The sequence below is a fragment of the Cnephaeus nilssonii genome (genome assembly GCF_951640355.1).
Source record: "Cnephaeus nilssonii genome assembly, chromosome: 5".
Classification (NCBI taxonomy): domain Eukaryota; kingdom Metazoa; phylum Chordata; class Mammalia; order Chiroptera; family Vespertilionidae; genus Cnephaeus; species Cnephaeus nilssonii.
In genome coordinates this window covers 31346324-31367253 of record NC_137076.1, presented here as the reverse complement: position 1 = coordinate 31367253, position 20930 = coordinate 31346324, and the positions used below count along the sequence as shown (strand labels likewise).

General features: G+C 59.6%; 1 protein-coding gene across 1 annotated transcript; it reads left to right on the top strand.

The window, feature by feature from the left end:
- Positions 1 to 481: 481 nt before the first annotated feature.
- ONECUT3 (one cut homeobox 3) lies at positions 482 to 18611 on the top strand (the record flags this gene model as incomplete). The annotated part of the gene is made up of 2 exons (XM_079771033.1): positions 482 to 1658; positions 18322 to 18611. 2 exons carry the CDS (start codon positions 482 to 484, stop codon positions 18609 to 18611), a joined length of 1467 nt encoding a protein of 488 aa, XP_079627159.1.
- Positions 18612 to 20930: the final 2319 nt, after the last annotated feature.

The window sequence follows — 20930 nt, the reverse complement described above, 5'->3', positions numbered from 1 at the left end:
ATGGACCCGGGCGTCCTTGGCAGGAAAGTATTCTCCCTGACCCTCTGGGGAGGGACATGGAATCAGAGACCCAGAGAGGAGGCCCCAGCCCCAACTCGCTAGTCTGTCCCCAGGCCCCCTCCCGTAGTCCCCGGTAAGTCCGGCCCCCAGGAGGCCGCGCAGAGCGGGGGACCCCAGAAGGCCCACTCTGGCCGGCCTGACGCTCGAGGGGACCCGGGAGGGCGGAGAGCAAGGTGGCGGGAGGCGGCGGCGAGGGGAGTGGGTGGGCGGGGGCGCTGACGTCAGACCCGGGCCCGGCCGTCGGCCGCCGATCCCCCGCCACATCCTGGTGGCCGCGCTCGCAGCCAGGCCAGGCCCTGCGCCGCGCAGCCAGGCAGCCTCGCGCGCAGCCACCGGGGAGCAGGCGGGGGCCATGCAGCGGTCTTGAGCGCGCCGGGCCGGCGCTGAAGAGAGCGCGCGGCGGGCGGGCGGGCGGCCCAGCATGGAGCTAAGCCTGGAGAGCCTCGGGGGCCTGCACGGCGTGGCCCACGCGCAGGCGGGCGAGCTGCTGAGCCCGGGCCACGCGCGTTCGGCGGCAACGCAGCACCGCGGTCTGGTGGCACCCGGGCGCCCGGGTCTGGTAGCGGGCATGGCGAGCCTGCTGGACGGCGGCGGCGGCGGCGGTGCCGGGGGCGCGGGCGGCGCGGGTAGCGCGAGCGGCGGCGCCGACTTCCGCGGGGAGCTGGCGGGCCCGCTGCACCCGGCCATGGGCATGGCCTGCGAGGCTCCCGGCCTGGGCGGCACCTACACGACGCTCACGCCCCTGCAGCACCTGCCGCCGCTCGCGGCTGTGGCTGACAAGTTCCACCAGCACGCGGCGGCCGCGGCTGTAGCTGGGGCTCACGGCGGCCACCCCCACGCGCATCCGCACCCGGCGGCCGCGCCGCCCCCGCCGCCCCCGCCTCAGCGCTTGGCTGCCAGCGTGAGCGGCAGCTTCACCCTCATGCGCGACGAGCGCGCTGCGCTCGCCTCCGTGGGCCACCTCTACGGGCCCTACGGCAAAGAGCTGCCCGCCATGGGGTCGCCGCTGTCGCCTCTGCCCAACCCGCTGCCACCCGCTCTGCACGGGGCCCCGCAGCCCCAGCCGCCGCCGCCGCCCCCGCCGCTGGCCGCTTACGGCGCTCCGAGCCACCTGGCCGGGGACAAGCTGCTGCCGCCCGCCGCCTTCGAACCGCACGCCGCGCTGCTGGGGCGCGCCGAGGACGCGCTGGCCCGCGGGCTGCCGGGAGGCGGCGGCGGCGGCGGCGCGGGCGGCGGGGGCTCCGCTGGGCTGCTGGCGCCACTGGGCGGGCTGGCGGCGGCCGGGGCGCACGGTCCGCACGCGGGCGGCGGCGGCCCAGGCGGCGGCGGCGGCGGCGGCCCTGGGGCTGGCGCGGCGGCCGAGGAGATCAACACCAAGGAGGTGGCGCAGCGCATCACGGCGGAGCTGAAACGCTACAGCATCCCACAAGCCATCTTCGCGCAGCGCATCCTGTGCCGCTCGCAGGGCACGCTCTCTGACCTGCTGCGCAACCCTAAGCCGTGGAGCAAGCTCAAGTCGGGCCGGGAGACCTTCCGCAGGATGTGGAAGTGGCTGCAGGAGCCCGAGTTCCAGCGTATGTCGGCGCTGCGCCTCGCAGGTAGGAGCACGGCGCGCACCGCCCGACCCCGGGACGCTGGCTCGGGGCTCCCCAGAACCAAGCAGCCCCAGCCGCCTCCCCAAGTCCCGGCCGTACACCCCTCAGGCCAGCTCGGGGAGGTTAGAGCGTGATCTGCGCCCCTGCCCGTCTGTACCGTCGCCAAAAGGGAGAAAAGCGTTGTGCCGCCTCCCCCCCGCCCCTCCCGTAGCCCTCCGCCCAGCCCGTCCGGGAAGCATCCTGCAGGGTCGATTATTGTGTGTGTGTGTGTGGGGGGGGGGTAAGGGTGCTGTGCCCCAGACACGCCGTCGCTGTCAGTTCGGGGTGCCACTCTCCCCTTCCCCGAACAGGCCCTGCGGTGCCTCCAGCCCCGGGGCAGAGCGCTCGGGCTGCACGCTGGGTGAGGGCGCGCCGGCGGCCAGGGCCAGGCTGGTGCTCAGCCCCTGGCCCCAGCGCGCTCATCTTTGTGGTTCAGCCTCTGCGATCGATAGCCCCCTCCCCATCTCCGGCCGCTGGCAAAGGTCACAGGAGAACCGGCGGGGGAGGGGAGGCCCGGGGAACCCTCGTCCTGCGGTCCAGAGGCCTTCACACCCCTGCCTGTCGCCCGCTGGAGCGTTTGCTCTGGGCCTGGATGCACACTCCCCTGCCCGCCTTGCTTTTTTGTTTTTGTTTTTATGTTTCTCTCATTTCTCCCTTCTCTCTGTCGGCACGACCTGATTATCTATTTATTTTTTGCTTGCTCGCCGTTTTTCTCCCGTCCCGCCTCATTCTTTCTCCTCTCTGTCACTCTTTCTGTCTCTCAGCCTCTGTGTCTGTCTCACTCAGCCCCCAGCCCCTCTGGGGACCCTACTCCTGCCCCCAGAGAGGTGGCCTGACCAAGCCTCCTTCTCTTGGGTGCATGTGGGGGTGCAGGAAAGCAGCCCCACTGTCATTTCCAGGGGCCGGGCCTGTGAGGGGTGGTCTTCCCCTGGCCACATGGGGAGGGGGCTGCAGATGCTCCCGCCACCGGGACAATAGCTGCCGCGGGCGCTGGATCGATGGCTTCTCTGAGCACAGGGGCGAGTGGGCTGGATGGCGTGCGCTAGGGCTTACACTCGGCACCCCTCAAGCAGGGAGGCAGGGGGGCCTTGGCTGTGCCCCTCCCAGACAGGGGGGCTGGGAAGAGGGGGCCTATGTTCCTTCCTCCCCTCCCCCCCCCATACTGGACAACTGGGGAGTCTGCACCCATACAGGAGCCTTAGTTCCCCTCTCTGCAGAGTGAGGTGACTAGCTGAGCTGCCTATGGGCTTCCTAGATCCTCCACCTTGGGGAGTGGGGGAATAAACTCTCCTTATGTGGCAGGTGACGGAGTGTGTGGAGAGGTTATTGTGACGTGAGAAATGGTCTCAGGAACCTGCACGGTTTTGTGTAAGGGCGGCACCGGCTCTGCCTTGCTCCCCACGACACATGCAATGACAGGGGGGGGGGGTATTTGAAGGGGACACTCAGTCATGTCAACACAGCCACAGCCTGCTGTGAACAGAGTAGGTGACATCAGGCAGCAGAGAGCACCCGCCCCCCCCCATGCTCTGGCCAAAGGTATCTCCCAAATGCATTAGATACTAAGGGGCACTTGTTAAATGGGCAACACGTGGCGCCTGACATATTGCCACCGTCCACCTCCTCCCCAGAGCCTATATTTTGGGGACATTGTGTTCAACATGGGTGCATCCCAAAGAACACACGCCGCTTTCCATTTTCCTCGCTGTCACGTTATGTAACTACCATGGCCCCTTAGCGGTATCTCAATCTCATATTTCGGGCCCGAAAGATAGCCCAGGCCCCAGAAGGACAAAGCGCAGGTGGGAAAGCCCTGTGGAGGGTGCCGCTGCTGGGGGAGGGAGGGAGTCGTGGCCGGTGTCCTGACCCGAAGTCTGGGCTTCCCTTCCCGCCGCCTGTGAATTACAGATGCGGCACCCGAGGCCGCGGGCTGGCCTCCCGGACAAGGCAGCTCCAGCCGCCGCCTCGCCCTCTGAGCCTGGGTGTCCGCTTTGGGGAAATAAGAGTCAGCATCCGGGCCCTGAGGGACGCGGGAAGGGTGAGTGCAGGGCCTGGCCGCGCTGGGGGGTGGGGATAATGAACCGGTCAGCCGGGAGTGTCCCTCACGCCGCCCGCCTCGGCCCCCGCGGTGACCCCGCCGACCCTCCCGGTCCCGCCGGCCCCGGGGCTGCCGCACCTCTGGCGCCCTGGGGGCCGCGTCTGCGCGGGCGGCGCTGGCTGGGCGGTGGGAGGCCGGGGGGCTCGGGGTGATTAGCACCGGCCGGCACCGAGGCCTTTAGTTCCGGTCGCTGGGCAAAGGAAAAGCAGTTAAGTGGCGGCAAATCTCGGCAGTTAGAGGGGGGAGACAGGGCGCACGCCCCTCCTGAAGGTGCGACCCCGCAGGGGGCAGCCCCGAGCGCCTCCAGGTGCCCCCACCCGCTCCTCCTCGGCACCTGTCCAGCCCTGGCAGGGAGACCTCAGCGCCCTCCCTCTTCCCGTCCCGGGCCAAGCGAAAGCCGCTCGCCTTCCCCGCGGCCTCCTGGCCCCGGAGCATCAAGGGCTTTGCGCCCAGCCTGGCCCGCGCGCCGGCCCGGCTCGGGGCTGTCGCGTCCGGGTGTCCGATTCCGATACTGCGGCCAGGAGAGGAGGAGACAGACACACGCAGAGACACGGAGAGGGAAGAGACAGACAGAGGTAGGAGAAGCGGAGTGACAAAACAAAGGACGGGAAGAGGCAGAACTGGAGAGACCAAAAGAGAGAGACCAAGGGTGTGGGGGGAGAGAGACCCAGAAAGGGAGGTGAGAGTATGAGGGTCCGGGTTGCAGCTCCTCTGTGTGGGGTCCACAGGGCCGGGCTCCACCCCCTCCTCTCTCTCTCTCCGGGATCAGGAGCTGAGGGGGAAGGGTGCTCTCTTTGTTTCTGCAAGGCACCCGAGAAATCTGACCAGGTAGACCTCAGAGTCCCCCCACCCTGCTACTCCACCCCCCGCCTGCCTTTTCTGCGTGCCTCAGTTTACCCATCTGTAAAGTCTGTGCATTAGGGGAGCCAGGTTCTGGGTCTGACATTCTTAGATTCTAGGACCCCCTAGTCTCGGCAAGGCCAGTCCTACAGCACCCCCAAACCCACTGCCATGGGGGCCTCACCCCACCCCATCCCAGGGTCCTACGATTTCCGGCAGCTTCTCAGCTGCCTCCTCTTCGAAGCCCTCCCAGCTCCGTCTCGAACAGTAATTATGGGAGAGGGGCTGGGGGAGGGGCAGCAGGCTCCTGGGCCGGGGCGGGGCGGTCGATGAATTCGAATTACCGTCTCTAATTCATCACCGTTGCCGGGGTCGATAGCTTCGGCGGGCTTCAAATATTGTTTAAATTGCAACTCCGGAGAAAAAAAATATTTTTTGTTACTAATCAGAAAAAAAATATGTGTAAAATAAAATATCAGATGGAGGCAATTGAAAGAAGGGCCCTCTCCGTCCCCTAGGCCCACTGGTGAGTCCAGAGCCCAGAGTCGCTGAGGGATGATAGAGGCCAGTGTGGGAGGGGGCCATTTCTGGAACCAAGTTGCTGATGGGGGCCCGTGCAGTGATGACGGACATCAGGGTTGGCGGTGGGTGGGCAGAGCAGTGGTCAGGGTGTGGAGGTCTGGAGGGGGTGGTAAAAATCTAACTTGAACTGCAAGGGGGCCTCCACACCTCTCAGAGCCTGTTCCTGCCCCACCCCCACCCCCTGGGAAAGTCATCCCAGCAGAGAGCTTAGATTAGAGACGGGGACTCACCTGGGCTGCAACACTGACTGATCCTGAGCAGGGTCTGAGCCTCAGTTTCCTCATCTGAGAAATGGGCAGAATCAGATACCAGCTAGCAGGTGCTTGCTGAGGTTAATCTAGTCAAACCTTCTCCCATGGAGATCCTCAGACCCTGCACCCTGAGACCATGTTGCTTAATCACCCCCTCACACCCACTTCTCATCTTGGGGGGCTTCCCGGTTTCCTTCAGCAGCCTGGCTCCGTTGGATCCATGGAGACTAGGCAGGGGCTGCTGGAAAGGGCCTGGAGTCCGGAGGGGACACTATAGGCCCTCACGGGGATGCACAGAGTAGGAGGAATCTGAGTGTGGGGCTGTGTGTGCAGAGCCATATGGGTTCCCCCCAAACCAGCCCCCTCCTTCCAGACCACAGAGCTGGGTTGGGCCAGCTCCAGAACCCTGCCAGGGTTCGCCCCCTCAGACAGAGTGGGAGGGAAGAAGAGGAGCTTACTGGGGTGCTGAAGCCCTCCCCCGTCTCTCAGTGCGCCCACCAAGAATGAAAGATGGAATCATCCAGAATGACCTTTTAAGCCAAATGGGGTTATTGTGCCCACTGAGCAGCCAGGGCTGAGAGGAAGGAAGGGATTTGCCAAAGCCACAGACCCAGTGAGAAGTGGCACCAGTTCTGGCATGAGGGTGAGCAGACCCAGCTCCCAGCAGTAAAGGGGGGCCAGGGGTTGCAGCCCCCCAAGTCTGGTGGAGCTGCAAGCCCAGCTTGGTCTGCTCAGGCTCCCACCCCCTGCAGAGATGGGACCATTACAGGCAGGTAGCCCAGTGGAGACAAAGGCTGGGGGTGATGCTCAGTGAATTGGGGTGAGGACAGTAGCAAGGCTCTTAAAATCACCACGCGGGTGACCCTTGGTCGAGTGGACAGAGGGAGCTGGGGAGGCCTGTGCTCCTCACAGCTCTCCTGAGGGTGGCAGGATTGTGGGCCCACCTGCGCCCATCCCCCAGGGACCAACCAGAGACCCTCAGGGAGTGTGTGGGGGGACCAGGTTCTATTCCTCCCCTGCCCCCTCCAACTCCAAGCCACCGGGATCCCTCCCACCCCCAGGCTTTTCCTGTGAACCTCCCCGTCCTCCAGGCCACTCCCTCCTGGATGCCTGACCCTCACGTGGTCCTGGGCCCAGAGTTGAAAGTCCAGCACTCTCCGAGCCCAGGACCAGCGATAGTCCCTTCCTACCCGAGAGAGAAATGGATGGTCACCCCCTCGTCACAGACAAGCACACAGATGAGTCTGGGGGAGTCCTTGGTAGGGCAAAGGGGCTGGAGCTGACCTTTGGCTTCTTTATCCTGAAGGAATGAAGTCCTAGAACCAACCAAGGCCCCATCATTCTCCTCCTCAATCTTTCCCACTCCTGTGCATCCTCCCTATCAGCCACCACCACTCTAGTCTGAGTGACCCAGCTCCTGTCACTGCCGCCTCCTTGCTGGGCTCCAGGCTCCGCCCTCACCCCTGGTGTCCTCTCCGCCTCCGCTGGGCTGGCCGCCGACCTTTGAGGATCACGTTGAAGCTCTTTCCTCCTCTGCTTGGCGTCCTGGCAGTGGCTCCCAGGGCCCCTAAGATGTGAAGCAAGCTCCTGCCACAGCCTACAAAACCCAAAAGTCCTACCCGGGGAGTGTGGAAGGGCAGTGCTAGCGAGGGAACCTGGAAGGCAGGCGGGGAGGGGGAAGCGCAGAGAGAGCAGCTGTAAGGACTGAGGCTGGGCCCCTGCAGCGGGTGCCTTTGTGTGGAGCCAGAACCTGAGGAGCTCAGGCTGTTTGAATCAAGTTTTTAATTAAATATGGCCCTTGATCAATAAGGAAGGCGGTGCTGGTGGGGGAGGGGAGAGACTGGCCCGGGAGGCCCACGTGACCTCCTCCAGTCCCAGAACACCTGCAGCCTCAGTTTCCCTTCTGCCTAGGAGGCATCGATGTGGGTGTGGCTAGGAAACGGGATCTTCCTGCTTCTTGCCCTGTGGACAGATATGCGGGCGGTGGGCGGTGAGGACGCCCCTCAGACCTACGGAGTCTCGCGCAGAAGGCCACAGACTCACCGCAGGTAGAAGGAAGGACAGAGAAGGGCCTGGCGCGGCTGGCCAAGGAGCGAGGTGCAGGGACGCAAATGGACGCGCCCACATTCACACTAGGACTCGCGTGTCCAGACTCCGCCTCAGGACCCCCACCCACCCTCGGGCCGGGTCTGGCATATTCGAGGCCGCCCGGGTCTGGGGGCGCCAGGAAGAACTCCCCCAAGACCCGCGCTGGTGACTGGGAGTCATCCATGGGCCCCAGGGTGGGCCCACAGGACCACTTGGTCCTGTGTCTGGGCAGGTGCTGTCTGACCCTACCTCCTAGCGCCGAGGGCTTGGGAGGGAGTGGCATCCGCCCACAGAGACCGAAGTGGGTGGGTAGGGACCTGGTTCCGGATCCCCCGTGCCACAGCAGGGCCCAGGAGTCTCCAAGCGCCCTTGCGCACCCGCAGGCGTTGGGGCGGATGTCTGCCTGTGTCCCTCACGGGGAGGATGCTACCCCGAACTGCCTGGGAAGCCAGCCGCGGCGTCCCGCCAGGGAGGGTCCTCCCCACACCCACCTAAACCCGACAGAATCCAGCGTGCACCCGCCCTCCGCAGTCTGGCAGGACCTTGGGTGCACGCAGCCCGGCTAAGGAGCCGGTCCCTTGCCCTGCACATCCGAGGCCTCGGACCTCAGGGTTATCGGTGCATGCTCCACGGGAGAACCAATCCTCGGCGGGCGCCCGGATCCCGGCGGGGGCGGGGGCGGGGGCGGGGGGGACCACAGCCTGCCCGGTGGGAGCCTGGGGCTCGCCTCCTTCCCGGCTGAACTCCCCAGGGCAGCGGTGGTCCTGGTGCGCTGGGCTCTGCTCTCCCGGCGTCGTCCTGGGTGAGCCGCGCAGGCTTCCACGCGAGGGCTGCGGAGGCGGCGGGGGTCCAGGTAGCGCTCAGGGAGGAGGGCGGGGCGGCGACGGCGGCCTTGGACACGTCGCTTCCCATCCCCCTATCCCGTGCGCACCTCATTCCCCCAAATGAAGACTGGACTCCCCAGCCCAGAGGGAGCAGGAGGTGGATAGAGAAAAAGGCTCCCCCAACCCCCCGCCCCCGCAGTAAAAGCAACGACAAAGCCTCTGCTCTCTCCCTCCACCTTTCTTCTGTCCCCACTTCTTTGAGAATGCTGTAGTGCTTCTTAAAGTTTACACATTCTCCAGGCTCCGGATTTTTTCTTCTTCTACAAAGAGGTTACACCGAATCCTCTCCTCCTCCTTTTCTTGAAGAAATACGCACACGCACACAACACACACACACACACACACACACACACACACCGGAGAGAGTCCACTCTGTTCCCTTCCAGACACCAGAACATCCCACATCAGGAGAGAGAGCGCCTCAGGTCGTTCTTGCCGGCTGCCTGGTATCTTCCCTTTGTCCATGTCCTTCTTTCTTCAGCCACCGTCCTGCCCAGTGATTCTTCGTCACCCGGGGCTGTGGTGACTACCACGAGGGGGGCCATTTTGCATGTGCGTTGCTCTGTGCCTTTGTTTCTCAGTTACTGAAATGCTGGGCTCCCCTCACCCCTGGTTTCTGTGTTGGCCTCTCTGCTCTTTTTCTTATCTCTGGGTTCTTTCCTGTCATCTTTTTCAAATTCATTTCCAACTGTTGGCTGCTGTGACTTCTCAACATTTAAAAAAAAAAAAAGCTGTGTGTGTGTGTGTGGGGGGGGGTTGCCCCTTGGTGACTGTGCCTGAATGAGGGGAGGAGTCTCCGAGCAACCCCCCACACACACACCTGGTGGTGCAACCTCCAGATGAAGGCCCAGGAGAGGTGGCCCAGAGTCTGGTGGAAACACTTATTTTCCTGATAAGTCATTGAAAGGCTCAGAACTAATTTGAAAATGTGGCCATTAAAATCTCATCTGAGGGAGGGAGGGAGGGAGGGAGGGCCTCTCAGAAGGCTGGCAGAGGTACCTGCTGCTGGGCAGGAAGGTGTAGGCCAAGCTAGCAGGGAGGGGAGGAGAGGCAGAGTGGAGAGGCAGCAGGAACAGAGTGGGGACAGATGAGGGGCTGCCAAGGCCTCCAGGGGTCCTCATCTGAGGGCAGGGGCCTGGCTCAGCACTGACTTGCCCCCCACACACACACACACTCATGGGAACCCCTTTCCCTCAGGGGTGCAGGGTGTGGATAGGGAGGGTGGGCACATGTTCTCCAGGCCCCCCTCAGAGTGAGCTCTGTGTCACCTTGGGCTAGTCACCCACCTTCTCTGGCCTGGGGAGGCCAGCAGAGGATGCTCAGGGCAGCTCAGCCCAGTGGGACAAGCCACAAGGTGAAGGAAGGCATCAATGTTCCCCACATCTGGGGCTGGGCAGCTGGTGGCCAGGGGCGGGACTTGTTGCCAAGGAAACCGGTCATCATCCCAGCCGGAGACTGGGCTCGGTATTGAATTGTCTGCTCCGTGAAGCCAGAGCTGAGCACTGGAGGTGGCCAGAGGGGAGGGGACAGCCAGCTCCAGCTCATGCTCCCACACCCCCACCCTTTATGCCCCATTTGACAGACACTGGGGCAGGAAGGCTGGGGGGGGGGGTGGAGACAAGAATGCTCAGTTGCTGCTTTGGGTGCTGCACAGACAGCAGCGGGACAAGAACTATCCCTCAGTCAGGTGCTCCATCTTCAGTGTCAGGGACACCATCCTGTTGTTGTCCTTCCCTGGCAAACCCAGCCTTGGGGGGGGGGGGCGGGCAGCTCATCCTCCTAATGCCACTCTGGCTCATGTCTCTTCTCCTCCCCTTGACTTTACTGCCCCCCTCCCCACTGTCCCAGACACCCAAGCTCTGTCTCCAGTTCCATCCTCCTTGCCCAGGTCTGTCCCCACGTGGAGGTCTCTCAGGACCCAGGCCTGCTCACATCTTCCCCCCACAAATTCCCCACCCAGACTGCACTTCCATTCCCCCCACCTCCTGCTGCTCTGAGCGAGGCAGCGGCAGCCCTGTTCTGGAACCAAGATTGGTAAATGTCCGAGGAAGGAAGAAAGAGGCTGCAGGGTCCCATTCATTCAGCACTTACTGCCCAGATCTCATGACCCCTGCACAGTGAGGCCGCTGTCACCCCACTTACAGACAAGGATAACAGGGTCATGGGTCACTGTGTTCACCTGATAAACCAGGAACTGATGTCCATAGAGTGTGTGTCAAGGCCACTTGGCCTATGGAGCCCAGGCCTGCCATCCCTGCTGACCATGAATGGCCAGGGGGTGAGAGGGCAGCTACCCGGAGCCAGGCAGACAGGAGCTGTGCTGGAGGAGGGGGTCTAGATGGACACAGCCTGCATCGCATGTACTCAGACACAGCGGGCCTCCACCCACCTGATGTCCCAATGTCACACCCCGTTGTATCACATCATACCATTAGTTCTTCACACCGTGTGCCCCAAGGCCAGCTACAAGCCAATGTCACACTGAGCTCTGCAGCCCCCAGGTCTTTCCCACGAGCTCTGGGCCTCTTCCCTCCATCGTCCCTCCAGGTCCCCACGCTGCTGCCCTTCTGTCCTGCCTAGATGACCCCTGTTACCATCCCAGGTTGTCCCAGTTACTCAGAGGCTCACACACGTGTGGACTGGTTGTGTGTGGACACACACCCTGTAGCAAAGTACACCACACACCCATGCCCACGTACTGCCCTCCATCCAGCCAGGCCCCATGCAGCCCCGCACTGTCACACTCAGAGGACCAGGAACAGACAGATGCTTGCACATTCAGTCTGCTCAAGGCCAGGGATAGAAAGGATGAGCAGGAGACGATGAACAAGACCCACTGACCAACCTAGGAGAGGGAGGCAGCGAGGGGGGAAGAGGGGACAGGAGGGGGAAGGGGAAGGAGAAGGGAGAAGTAATGGAAGAGGAGCAGGGAGAAGGAGGGGGAGGATGGAGAAGAAGACGGTGTCTTTCAGGAGATGATGGGGGTGAACAGGGTGGATCCCAGCTTCCTGAGGTGCAGACCCGATTCTGCTCAACCCACTGAGGAGACTGAATCTGGGCTCCCCTTCTCCACCTGCCTGTGAGCAGGCCCAGCTGCTCCCTCACTGGCTGGGGAGAGGGTGCTCCCTGCTGAGGGTGCTCCCAGGGGTCCCACTGGCCCTCCAAGGCAGTGGCCAGCTGGGTCTCCCCTAGCAGGGTCCTGAGTCCGGGCTGAGTCCCCTTACTGTCACACTACCCAAAATGGGGTGTCACCAGGAGCATCAGTCATTGGACAAACACCCAGCCAGCAGGCTCCTGTGGACCGATTCCATGCTGGGGGTCCCAGAGGAGGGAGCTGGAGCTCTGATGGGGGTGGGGGAGGGGAAGGTTTTCCTGGGGGAAAGGCCACTGCTGCAGGGCTTTGAGGGATGTGTAAGAGTTCTCTGGCTGGGGCAGCCCGACCCCCTGCTCCTGACCTCAGTTTCTCCATCCCTCCTCTCTCCAGTAAGAGTCCAGAAGAGGTGCTGAGGCTTGAGGCCTGTCCTGAAAGTGGGAGAAACCTCATGTCCTCCCGTCAGTGGGTCCCAGAGCCGGGATCCTCCCAGGGAATCTCAGATAGGAGCTTGGGGTCTCATCCCAGTCCCACCATGGTATTCGGGACTTTTCTAGCTAAATCCCTTTCCACAGCCCAGCAAGATAGAGGCCATGATTAAGACTATTTTTCAGTTGAGGAAACCGACGCTCAGAGAGCTGACATGGTACAATAATCCACCAGATGGTGGGGCCTGGCTCTCCCTTGGGCCCCTGGAGGAGTCCTGGTGGGTGGAGATGGTCTGCTGAGCCCAGCAACTTTCTAGAAAGGCTGGAAGCAGGAAGAGAGAGGAGCTGTGGGGGCAAGTCCCAGAGGGTCTGAAACGAAAGGGCTTTCATCTGGAACTTGAGGGTCCCAGGGTTCACCTCCTTTGCCCCGGCCTTGACGTGGGCCTGCGGCTCTGGCCCCGCCCCTCCTACGTGAGCTGGTGCAGGACGGCTGCCCTCTGCCGGTAGCGTCGGGAACCTCGGGGCATGTGCTGCAGAAAGGCCCCAGTTAGCGCCCTTCCTGGGTGACGGGCTGGTTTGAGAAGGGAGGCAGGTTGGGGTGGAGCACCGATGTCCTGAGATCCAAGGGTCTCAGATTCAGCGGTTCTTAGCGTCAGGCTCTTAGTCCCTGGGGTCACAAAGGGCGGATGGGAGAGAAAGTTGGGACCCAAACCCTCACTAAAGGGGCCTCCGGATAGAGTGGGTGGATGGTTGTAAGTGCTGTGGACAAAAAGATAAAAGTGTGGGCGGGGAGGAGTTGCAGTATTAAATTGAGGGTCAGGGTAGGCCTCACAGAAGAGATGTTGGAGCAAAGACTAGAAGGAAGTGAGAAAGCCCTAAAGAAATGTGGGGGAGAGAGGTTCAGGCAGGGGTGACGCCAGTGCAAAGGCTCTGAGGTGGGACCATGCCAGGGAGGAGACCGATGTGATGTGGAGTGAGGGGCAGCAGTGAGAGATGAGGTGACTGAGTCGCGGGTGGGAGAAAGCTCACTGAAGTGGGGAGAGCTTGGAGCAGCTGATGTTCACTGAAAAACGTTTGAAGGAGGCAGTGCCCCAATTTTGCAAATGGGGAGACTGAGGCCCTGCAAGGGACTGACTTGCCCAGGGTCCCAGAGGGGGTGTCAGATGCCCCAACTCCCCCAACAAACCCACAAGCCAGCCCTGCTGGATCCTCCACCAGCTGTCGTGGCAACCACAGTTCGTGGTGAAGGTCTGTGTCTGGGGCCACTCCCTGTCCCCCCCACCCCGGACTGAGTCCCTTTGTGCTGGGCACATTCCAGGTGAACCCTATGGTGGTGTTTGGTGATGTAGCTGAAGATAATGGAGAAGATGGTGGTGGAGGTGCTGGTGCAGGTGATAGTGATGGAGGTGAAGAAAACACAGTAGGTGGATGGTGGTAATAAAAAGGTGAGAGCGATGTAGGGGAGGTGATAGCAGTGCAGGTGATGAAAATGGAGGTAATGCTATTGATAGAGGTGACGGTGGTAATGGTGGAGGTGATGGAGGTGCAGGAGCTGATGGGGTGGAAGGGATACTGATGGTGAAGGAAGTGATGGAGGTGGGAGAGGGATGAAGTACTGATACTGATGGTGGAGGTGGTGGTGGAGAGGTGATGGCAGTGATGGTAGGAGGCATGATGAGGCAGAAGTGACATTGAAGGTGGAGGAGGTCATGATGGAGGGTGCAATGGAGATAGAAGGGATGCAGGTTGTGGAGGAGGTGAGGGGGGAGAAGATGATGGATGGAGAAGGGATGCAGGTAGAGGAGGTGATGGTAGAGGATATCATGCAGGTGGCAGTTCCTAGTGGAGATCACTGGTGATTGGTGCCCCGGGTGAGTCCAAGACTTCTTCTGTTGGATCTCTGTCCCCTGGCCTGCTTCCGGGTCAGTCATTCTCTCCCAGCCTCCGTTTTTACTTCCGTAAAAGGGGTTCATACCCATGGCCTCTTCCCTTCTTGGGGCTGCCCTGGGTCGCACAGGAACTGCAGTGGCCTTTAGGCAGTTGGGAAGGATCCTGAGTGCCAGGAAGGATGCTGATGGAGGGGCGTTTAGGGCCACTGGCAGGGGCCTCCAGGCTGGTGAGGGGGCCTGTGGGGGATGGAAAGGATGACAAAGCTGCTCAGGGTAAACAGCTCCAACTGGAGCCTGGATCGATTGGGGCTGTGAGGAGCTGTAATTAGATTGAACGCTGGGAAGGAAGGGGGCGGGTGAACGGAGCCTCTTTTTGCTGTGATGGACAAAATGCGGAAGTTTTTTCACAACTCTGTTTCCCCCAGGCCCCTCCCCCAGCCTCTGCACCCATTGGGCACTTGATTGGACAAAGGGGAGATGGGTGGGAAAGGAGTGACCCACGTCTTAGACTCCCTTCCTGTCTGGGCTAGTCAACCCTGATTCCTGTTCAGCTCTACCCTGCCTGGCTTGCTGGGCAACCTTGGGCAAGTGGCTCACCTTCTCTGAATTCTTAAGGAGAAAACTCCCTGCCTTATGGAATTATTATAGGATTAAAAAATAAGATACATGTAAAGTTCCTGTGAGCTTTCTGAGGAGCATTGGTATCTCTGTAAATGTATGATGAATCTGTGAGTAAATTGCTAAGTGAATGAGTGAGTAAATGAATGGATTGAAGAGACAGGGATTTAAAGACCTGGGGCTGTTTTTTTTTTAATATATTTTATTGATTTTTTACAGAGAGGAAGAGAGAGGGATAGAGAGTTAGAAACATCGATGAGAGAGAAACATGAGAGAGAAACATCGATCAGCTGCCTCCTGCACACCCCCTACTGGGGATGGTGCCCGCAACCAAGGTACATGCCCTTGACCGGAATCGAACCTGGGACCCTGGAGTCCGCAGGCTGACGCTCTATCCACTGAGCCAAACCGGTTTCGGCTCTGGGGCTGTTTTGACTCTTCCCCCTACCTGGCCTCGCTGCCTGAGACCCAGCTTTCCCTTTGAAAGAATGGGAGACCCCCTCCCATGACCCAAGTTCCAAGGAGATGGGAGGTCAAACAGTTCCTTACACTTCCTTCCAAAAAATGAACATTAAAAAAAAAAAAACAACAGCCCTAGCCAGTTTGGCTCAGTGGATAGAGCATTGGCCTGCGGACTGAAGGGTCCCGGGTTCAGTTCCGACCAAGAGCACATGGCCGGGTTGCGGGCTCGATCCCCAGTACTGGGCGTGCAGGAGGCAGCCAATCAATGATTCTCTCTCTTTTTTTTTTTTTTTTAATTGATTTTTTTTACAGAGAGGAAGGGAGAGGGATAGAGAGCTAGAAACATCGATGAGAGAGAAACATCGACCAGCTGCCTCCTGCACACCCCCTACCGGGATGTGCCCGCAACCAATATACATGCCCTTGACCAGAATCGAACCTGGGACCTTTCAGTCCGCAGACCGACGCTCTATCCACTGAGCCAAACCGGTTTCGGCCAATGATTCTCTCTTATCATTGATGTTTCTATCTCTCTCTCCCTCTCCCTTCCTCTCTGAAATCAATAAAGAAATATATATATTTTTTAAAAAGAACATAAGTTCTTTCTCCTTTGTTTTGTATACAGAAGGCTATGTAGTACCCTATTCATCCCCTGGGTTTGTCTCACCATCTTCCCATATTCATATCTCACCCTCTCCCTCTGTCAGCTTTTCAATATAGTTACAAATACATTATTTTGCCAAAATCAATATACAGTATTAACATTATTATGATTTCAGTGAATATCATTGACAACTGGAATACTGGGATTGCATTTCCTCTCCTGTACAACCGTTTGTTTTTCCATAAGTTAATAATTGCCCATCACAAATTCTTCCCACACTCTCCAACAAAATGCAAAAATAATTCAATAGGATTTTCCACACATATTGGGTCATCTCCCCTACACACTTCGGTGGCGCGCCCGCTCTGATCTGGGTATGGCTTCCCTCTTGCCCTTGGTGCAATTTCCTGCTGTCTTCTAGGCCCTCCCCTCCTCATTCGGGGGGCCTCTTTTCCCTGTCTCCTAGTTTGAACCACGTTCCTGAATCCCTTCCTTTTTTTTATTTAACTCCTTATTTTGATGGAACACATCCTGCAGTATCTTTCTCAGAAAGATGTTGAATGTCTGACTGTATCTTTATTCCCACCTTCATGCTTGATGTTTGGCAGGCCATACCATTTTATTTATTTTTATACCATTTTAAATGAACATAATTGTCCCTCTGAATTTTAAAGGCATCACTCCACTGTCACTTAGTTTTTTCGAAGTCCAAAGCCACACTGAGCCTTAGTCCTTTGTGTGATATCTTCCTTTCCTCTCTCAGGGCTTTTACAATCTTCTCTTTTTTCTGGGTCACTAACATTTCACAAGGAGGGGCCTTAGGAGTGTCTTCTTTCATTCCTTGAGCTGAGCACTTCATGGGCTCTTTTAAGCTGGACTCTCATGTCCCTCAAACCTGCATTCTTTTTTTCATTATTTATGTGCCAATTTCCTCTATTTTTGGATTGCCTCTTGACCAAGTGACAAACCTGCTCAATTCATCTTCTAACTTGACTATCTTTCCCTTATTTTCCATCCCTGCACCTGCCTTGTCCTGTTTCCAGGGATATTTGCTTAGCTGTATGTTCCAATCCTTACGTTGGTTTTATTCCAGCTATTATGTTATATATTTATATTCTAACACATTGTCTGACCCTTCCATGATCCTTTTTATGGAACACCATCCTGTTCCCATTTCATGGATGCAGTATTTTTCTCACACCACTCTGAGAATATTAATTATAGCTTTCCCTGTTCTGTCTACCAGCATTTCTTTTGAGATCATCATCCCCCTCACCTCCAATCATTCCCCGCCCCCCAATTAGAAACTTGACTAAAGTGTCCAGTAAGCTCCAGCCGTCACTCTTATGTAATCATAAAGCCCGAAACAGCCCATAAGCAGTGTCCTGAGTTCAGGTCAGACAGAGGGAGACAAGGAGTGCAGTGGTGTGTCAGTTTACAGGAGAGAACCTGTTGTCCCTGAGAAGTGAGCCACAGCACCAGGAACATTCCTCTCTGTTTATGGACGCGCGGACATTGATCTGGTTCAGCCTGTCCTGGAACCGAAGGGAGTGAGCTCCGTGCGAGGTCCCCGCGGGGCTGGCGGTGGAGGTCTGCTGGGACCACTGGCCACTGCTGGGGAAGTAGCTGGGGGGGGGGGGGGCGGCGCGGGGAGAGTAGGACCACGGGTGCCAGCTCTGCTCCACACCCCTGAGCTGCTGCTGTTTCACCTTTGCAAGCATCTGCCAGCCTCCGGCAGCCTCTCCCTGCTCTGCACAGGTGGCCCTAGGAGAGGGAGGGGTGGTCCTGCACCCACCCTTACCCCCATCCTCCTCAGACCCTCCCAGCTTCCTGGGGCACTTGAGCAAGGCCAAGCCTGGGTCTCAGCCTGCCGATGGGGTTGGGAGGTGGGGGGGGACAGAGCGGGGGAGGCAGGACAGAGTGGCAGCTCAGATACTGGAATCAGACTGTGGACGCCAATGTTAGCCTCATACCGGGCCGCTGAGGTGGTCAGGCCTCAGGTGACAGCCCAGGGAAGGAGGCATGGACCTTCACAGTCCTTCTGAGAACTGGAGTGCCCCATCATCCCAGGGGGAGGTGACTGGGATGTGTGACTCACCCCAAGGACCTATTAATTAACTGCTTCTTTTGCCCACCTACAGTGAGCCCAGTAATTCAATTTCCAAGTCATTTCCCCCAACATCCCCCAGGTGTGGGCTGCGGGGGTTGGGGGAAGGGGGGAGGGGAGGGGGAGGGGAGGGGAGGGGAGGGGAGGGGGAGGGGAGGGGGAGGGGAAGGGAAGGGGGAGGGGAGGGGGAGGGTAGCCACCACCACCAATTGTTGTACTCTCCGGGGCGCGGAGCCTTTGGCGGGGGTGGGGCAAGAGGTTTGGGGATGTGAGCTGGGACGGGACTAGCCCGCAGAAGAGGCACTGGAGGGTGGTGGCCCGTGTCTGTAGAGCTGTGCTCACACTGTGTCCCCTTCTTTGTCTCCCCGCCACCCTATCCGCCTGCCCCGTGTCCTTGTCCCCTCACCCATGACTGTCTGCCCCCCTTCTTCTGTTTCTGTGTGTCTCTCCCACCTCCTTGCTGCCTCTTGGTCTCTCCCACGTCACCCTGCTGACATCTGTGTGTCTCCCCATGTCTTTCGGTCCTGTCCCCTGCCGTGTCTCCCTCCCTCCGGGCTTCCCACGTTCCTGCTGTCCCGGTGTCTCTGCGCGGGGCGGTCTCTTTCCGGCGCTGCCTGTCTCCTCCCACCCGGCCGCGCGGTGGCGCTGTCTCCGCCCGCCCGCCCCGGCGCCCCGCGGACCGCAGCCTGCAAGCGCAAGGAGCAGGAGCAGCAGAAGGAGCGCGCGCTGCAGCCGAAGAAGCAGCGCCTCGTGTTCACCGACCTGCAGCGCCGCACGCTGATCGCCATCTTTAAGGAGAACAAGCGGCCGTCCAAGGAAATGCAGGTCACCATCTCGCAGCAGCTCGGCCTGGAGCTCAACACCGTCAGCAATTTCTTCATGAACGCGCGGCGCCGCTGCATGAACCGCTGGGCCGAGGAGCCCGGCGCGGCCCCCGGGGGTCCCGCCGGCGCCGCCACCTTCTCCAAGGCGTGAGGCGCCCCAGCTCCGCGCCCTCCCCGCGCCCGCGGTCCGGGCGCTGCCCTCCCGCACCTCCCACCTCACCCAGACGGCCCGGAGACCCGCCCCTGGGGCCCCCTGGAGGGGGTGCAGTCCGGGCCTCCCGCACCCAGGGAGGGGACGCAGCACACCCCTCAGCCCAAGTGCACAAAAGGGCCCCCCTCCTCCCTCCGTCCCACCCCTCCAGGCCAAAGGAAGCCCTCCACCATCCTCACCCCGAGGGTGCGGGTGGCAGAAAGGGGCTCCCCAGCTCCCTCTCCATTGAGGACGCACAGGGGCCTTGGGAAAACCAGGGCTCGCCGCGTCCTCCCCGAAAGCGGGTCAAGAAGCACATACTAGAAGTATAAACCGGGTATTTAAAAAAAGAAAAGGAATTTTCAGAATCATCCCTGCTTAGCCCCAACCCAGACCCCCAGACCGCCCCTTCTAAAGTCGCCATGTCCAGCGAGACCCCTGCAGTGCCCCCACCCAACACCAAGACCGACCCCGTCGGCTCGCGGAACTGCCACCACAGCCAAGAGCCCAGCTGCCCCTCCTAGCGGCAGCCAGGATTCCTTGTGCCAAGAATTGCTTGCCTTAATGTCTGGGAAGGGGGCCTGCAATGGCGACCGCCCAGCACCGATAGGCGAGCACCCACTCCCACCCCATCCCAGACTGGAGGGGTGGCACATACAAACATGCCGGTAAACCCCAGCCGCTTCCCCTCCCCCTGCACCCTTCTGTCAGTTCACTTTAGCTTTAGACACCTTGATGAATGACACACAGGGAGAGACCGACCACAGCAAACAGAAGAAGACATCCAGATTCCACAGAGAATTCCCCTGGACAGCGAGAGGGCACCGGAGCTGGGGCCATGGTGTTCCTATCTACCTGGAACCCTTTGGAAGTCACTCAGCACCTTCCGGCACTTGGGGTGCTGCACTGGGCCTGTAGGGGCAACAGGGGTGCACCTGTGCTTGCCATGTCTCTCTCCACAGAGAAGAAGGTGGAATCTGTTTGCTCCGTTTTTTTGCCAAAAAAATTTTTGACAAGGGGGTAGGAAGGGTCAGAAATGAAGATGAGCGCCACCCACCTCCCCTGCTCAGCTGGTCCGGGTGACCTCCAAGACTGGCCTGCAGCTGGATCCCGAGAGCCCACCCCCTCGGGGTTCATGATCGAGAGGCTAGAAGGAACCTTCCCCAAACCTGGTCCTCTGCTGCCTCCCAGCGAGGTGGCCACTGCCCCCCTTGAGAATGCAAGAGACATTTCTAGTGAAATGCCCCTCCCCCTTCCCAGGTAAAGGCTACCTCACTCCAATGTTCATGTCCGTGATTGGAAAAATCACACTGATACCAAAGATTTCCCCCCCCCCCAAGGACTTGTGCTGGTTGTTAGAATTCCCTCGAGTTCGCCTCTGACTGTGTGCTCAAGGGCCTGCCCTGAGCCCTGCCCTTTAGGTACCCCCCACCCCCAAAGAGAGTGAAAGAGAGGGAGAGAGGATAGTGAGGTCGATGAGTGCCTTTTTCTTGAACCAAAGATGTGTGTGAAATGTTCTCTTGTCCTTATCGACTCGCTATTGTCCGGGCCTTCTAAGCAGCTGGATCTAAGTGATGCTTCTAAAGCCTTTGGGTGTTGGGCATTATCCTAAGAATGCCCATTCTGGCTCAGCAACCAACTCCTTCCCCCAAACACAGGTGGACACAGCCCCTTTTACCCACCCCCACCCCCATACCCCCACACCCACTAACACCCGGGCCCCACTGGCCGGAGCCCCTGATGGCAGGGACACAGCTTCTTGGACACTCTGCTGGGCGAGTCACTTGCTCTTCCCGACATTTGAGGCCCAAGGATAAGAGGCCAGGAGCCTCCCGATCTGTCCCCTGCTGGAAATTTAGAAATTGTCTGAGGATCCTTCTGGTTGTAGAAACATTCTAGTTACGGTGAACTGTCGTCACATCAGGTCAAGCCCCATTGACACAGGTCACAGAAGCATCCTCCCATTCCTGGTTCCCGTCCTAACACCTTCCTATCACACACGTGCACACATGCACACACACACACCAGCTCCTGTACCCCCTTCCCCGGTTGGCCAGTCCCCCTCCAGCAGGCCTGCACCCGGCCCTCTCCCCGAGCCCCCTCGGGTCCCACCCCTCCTGTCGCCAACACCCAGCTGGTCATCACAAACCAAAGACCATTCTCCATGCAGGGAACAACACCTCCAGCACAGCTCCTTCGAGCCTTTGACAATTTTCTCTGAAATACCTCAAAATATTTAATGTATAGTTTATGTGATTTTAAAAAAAAAATCCTTAGATA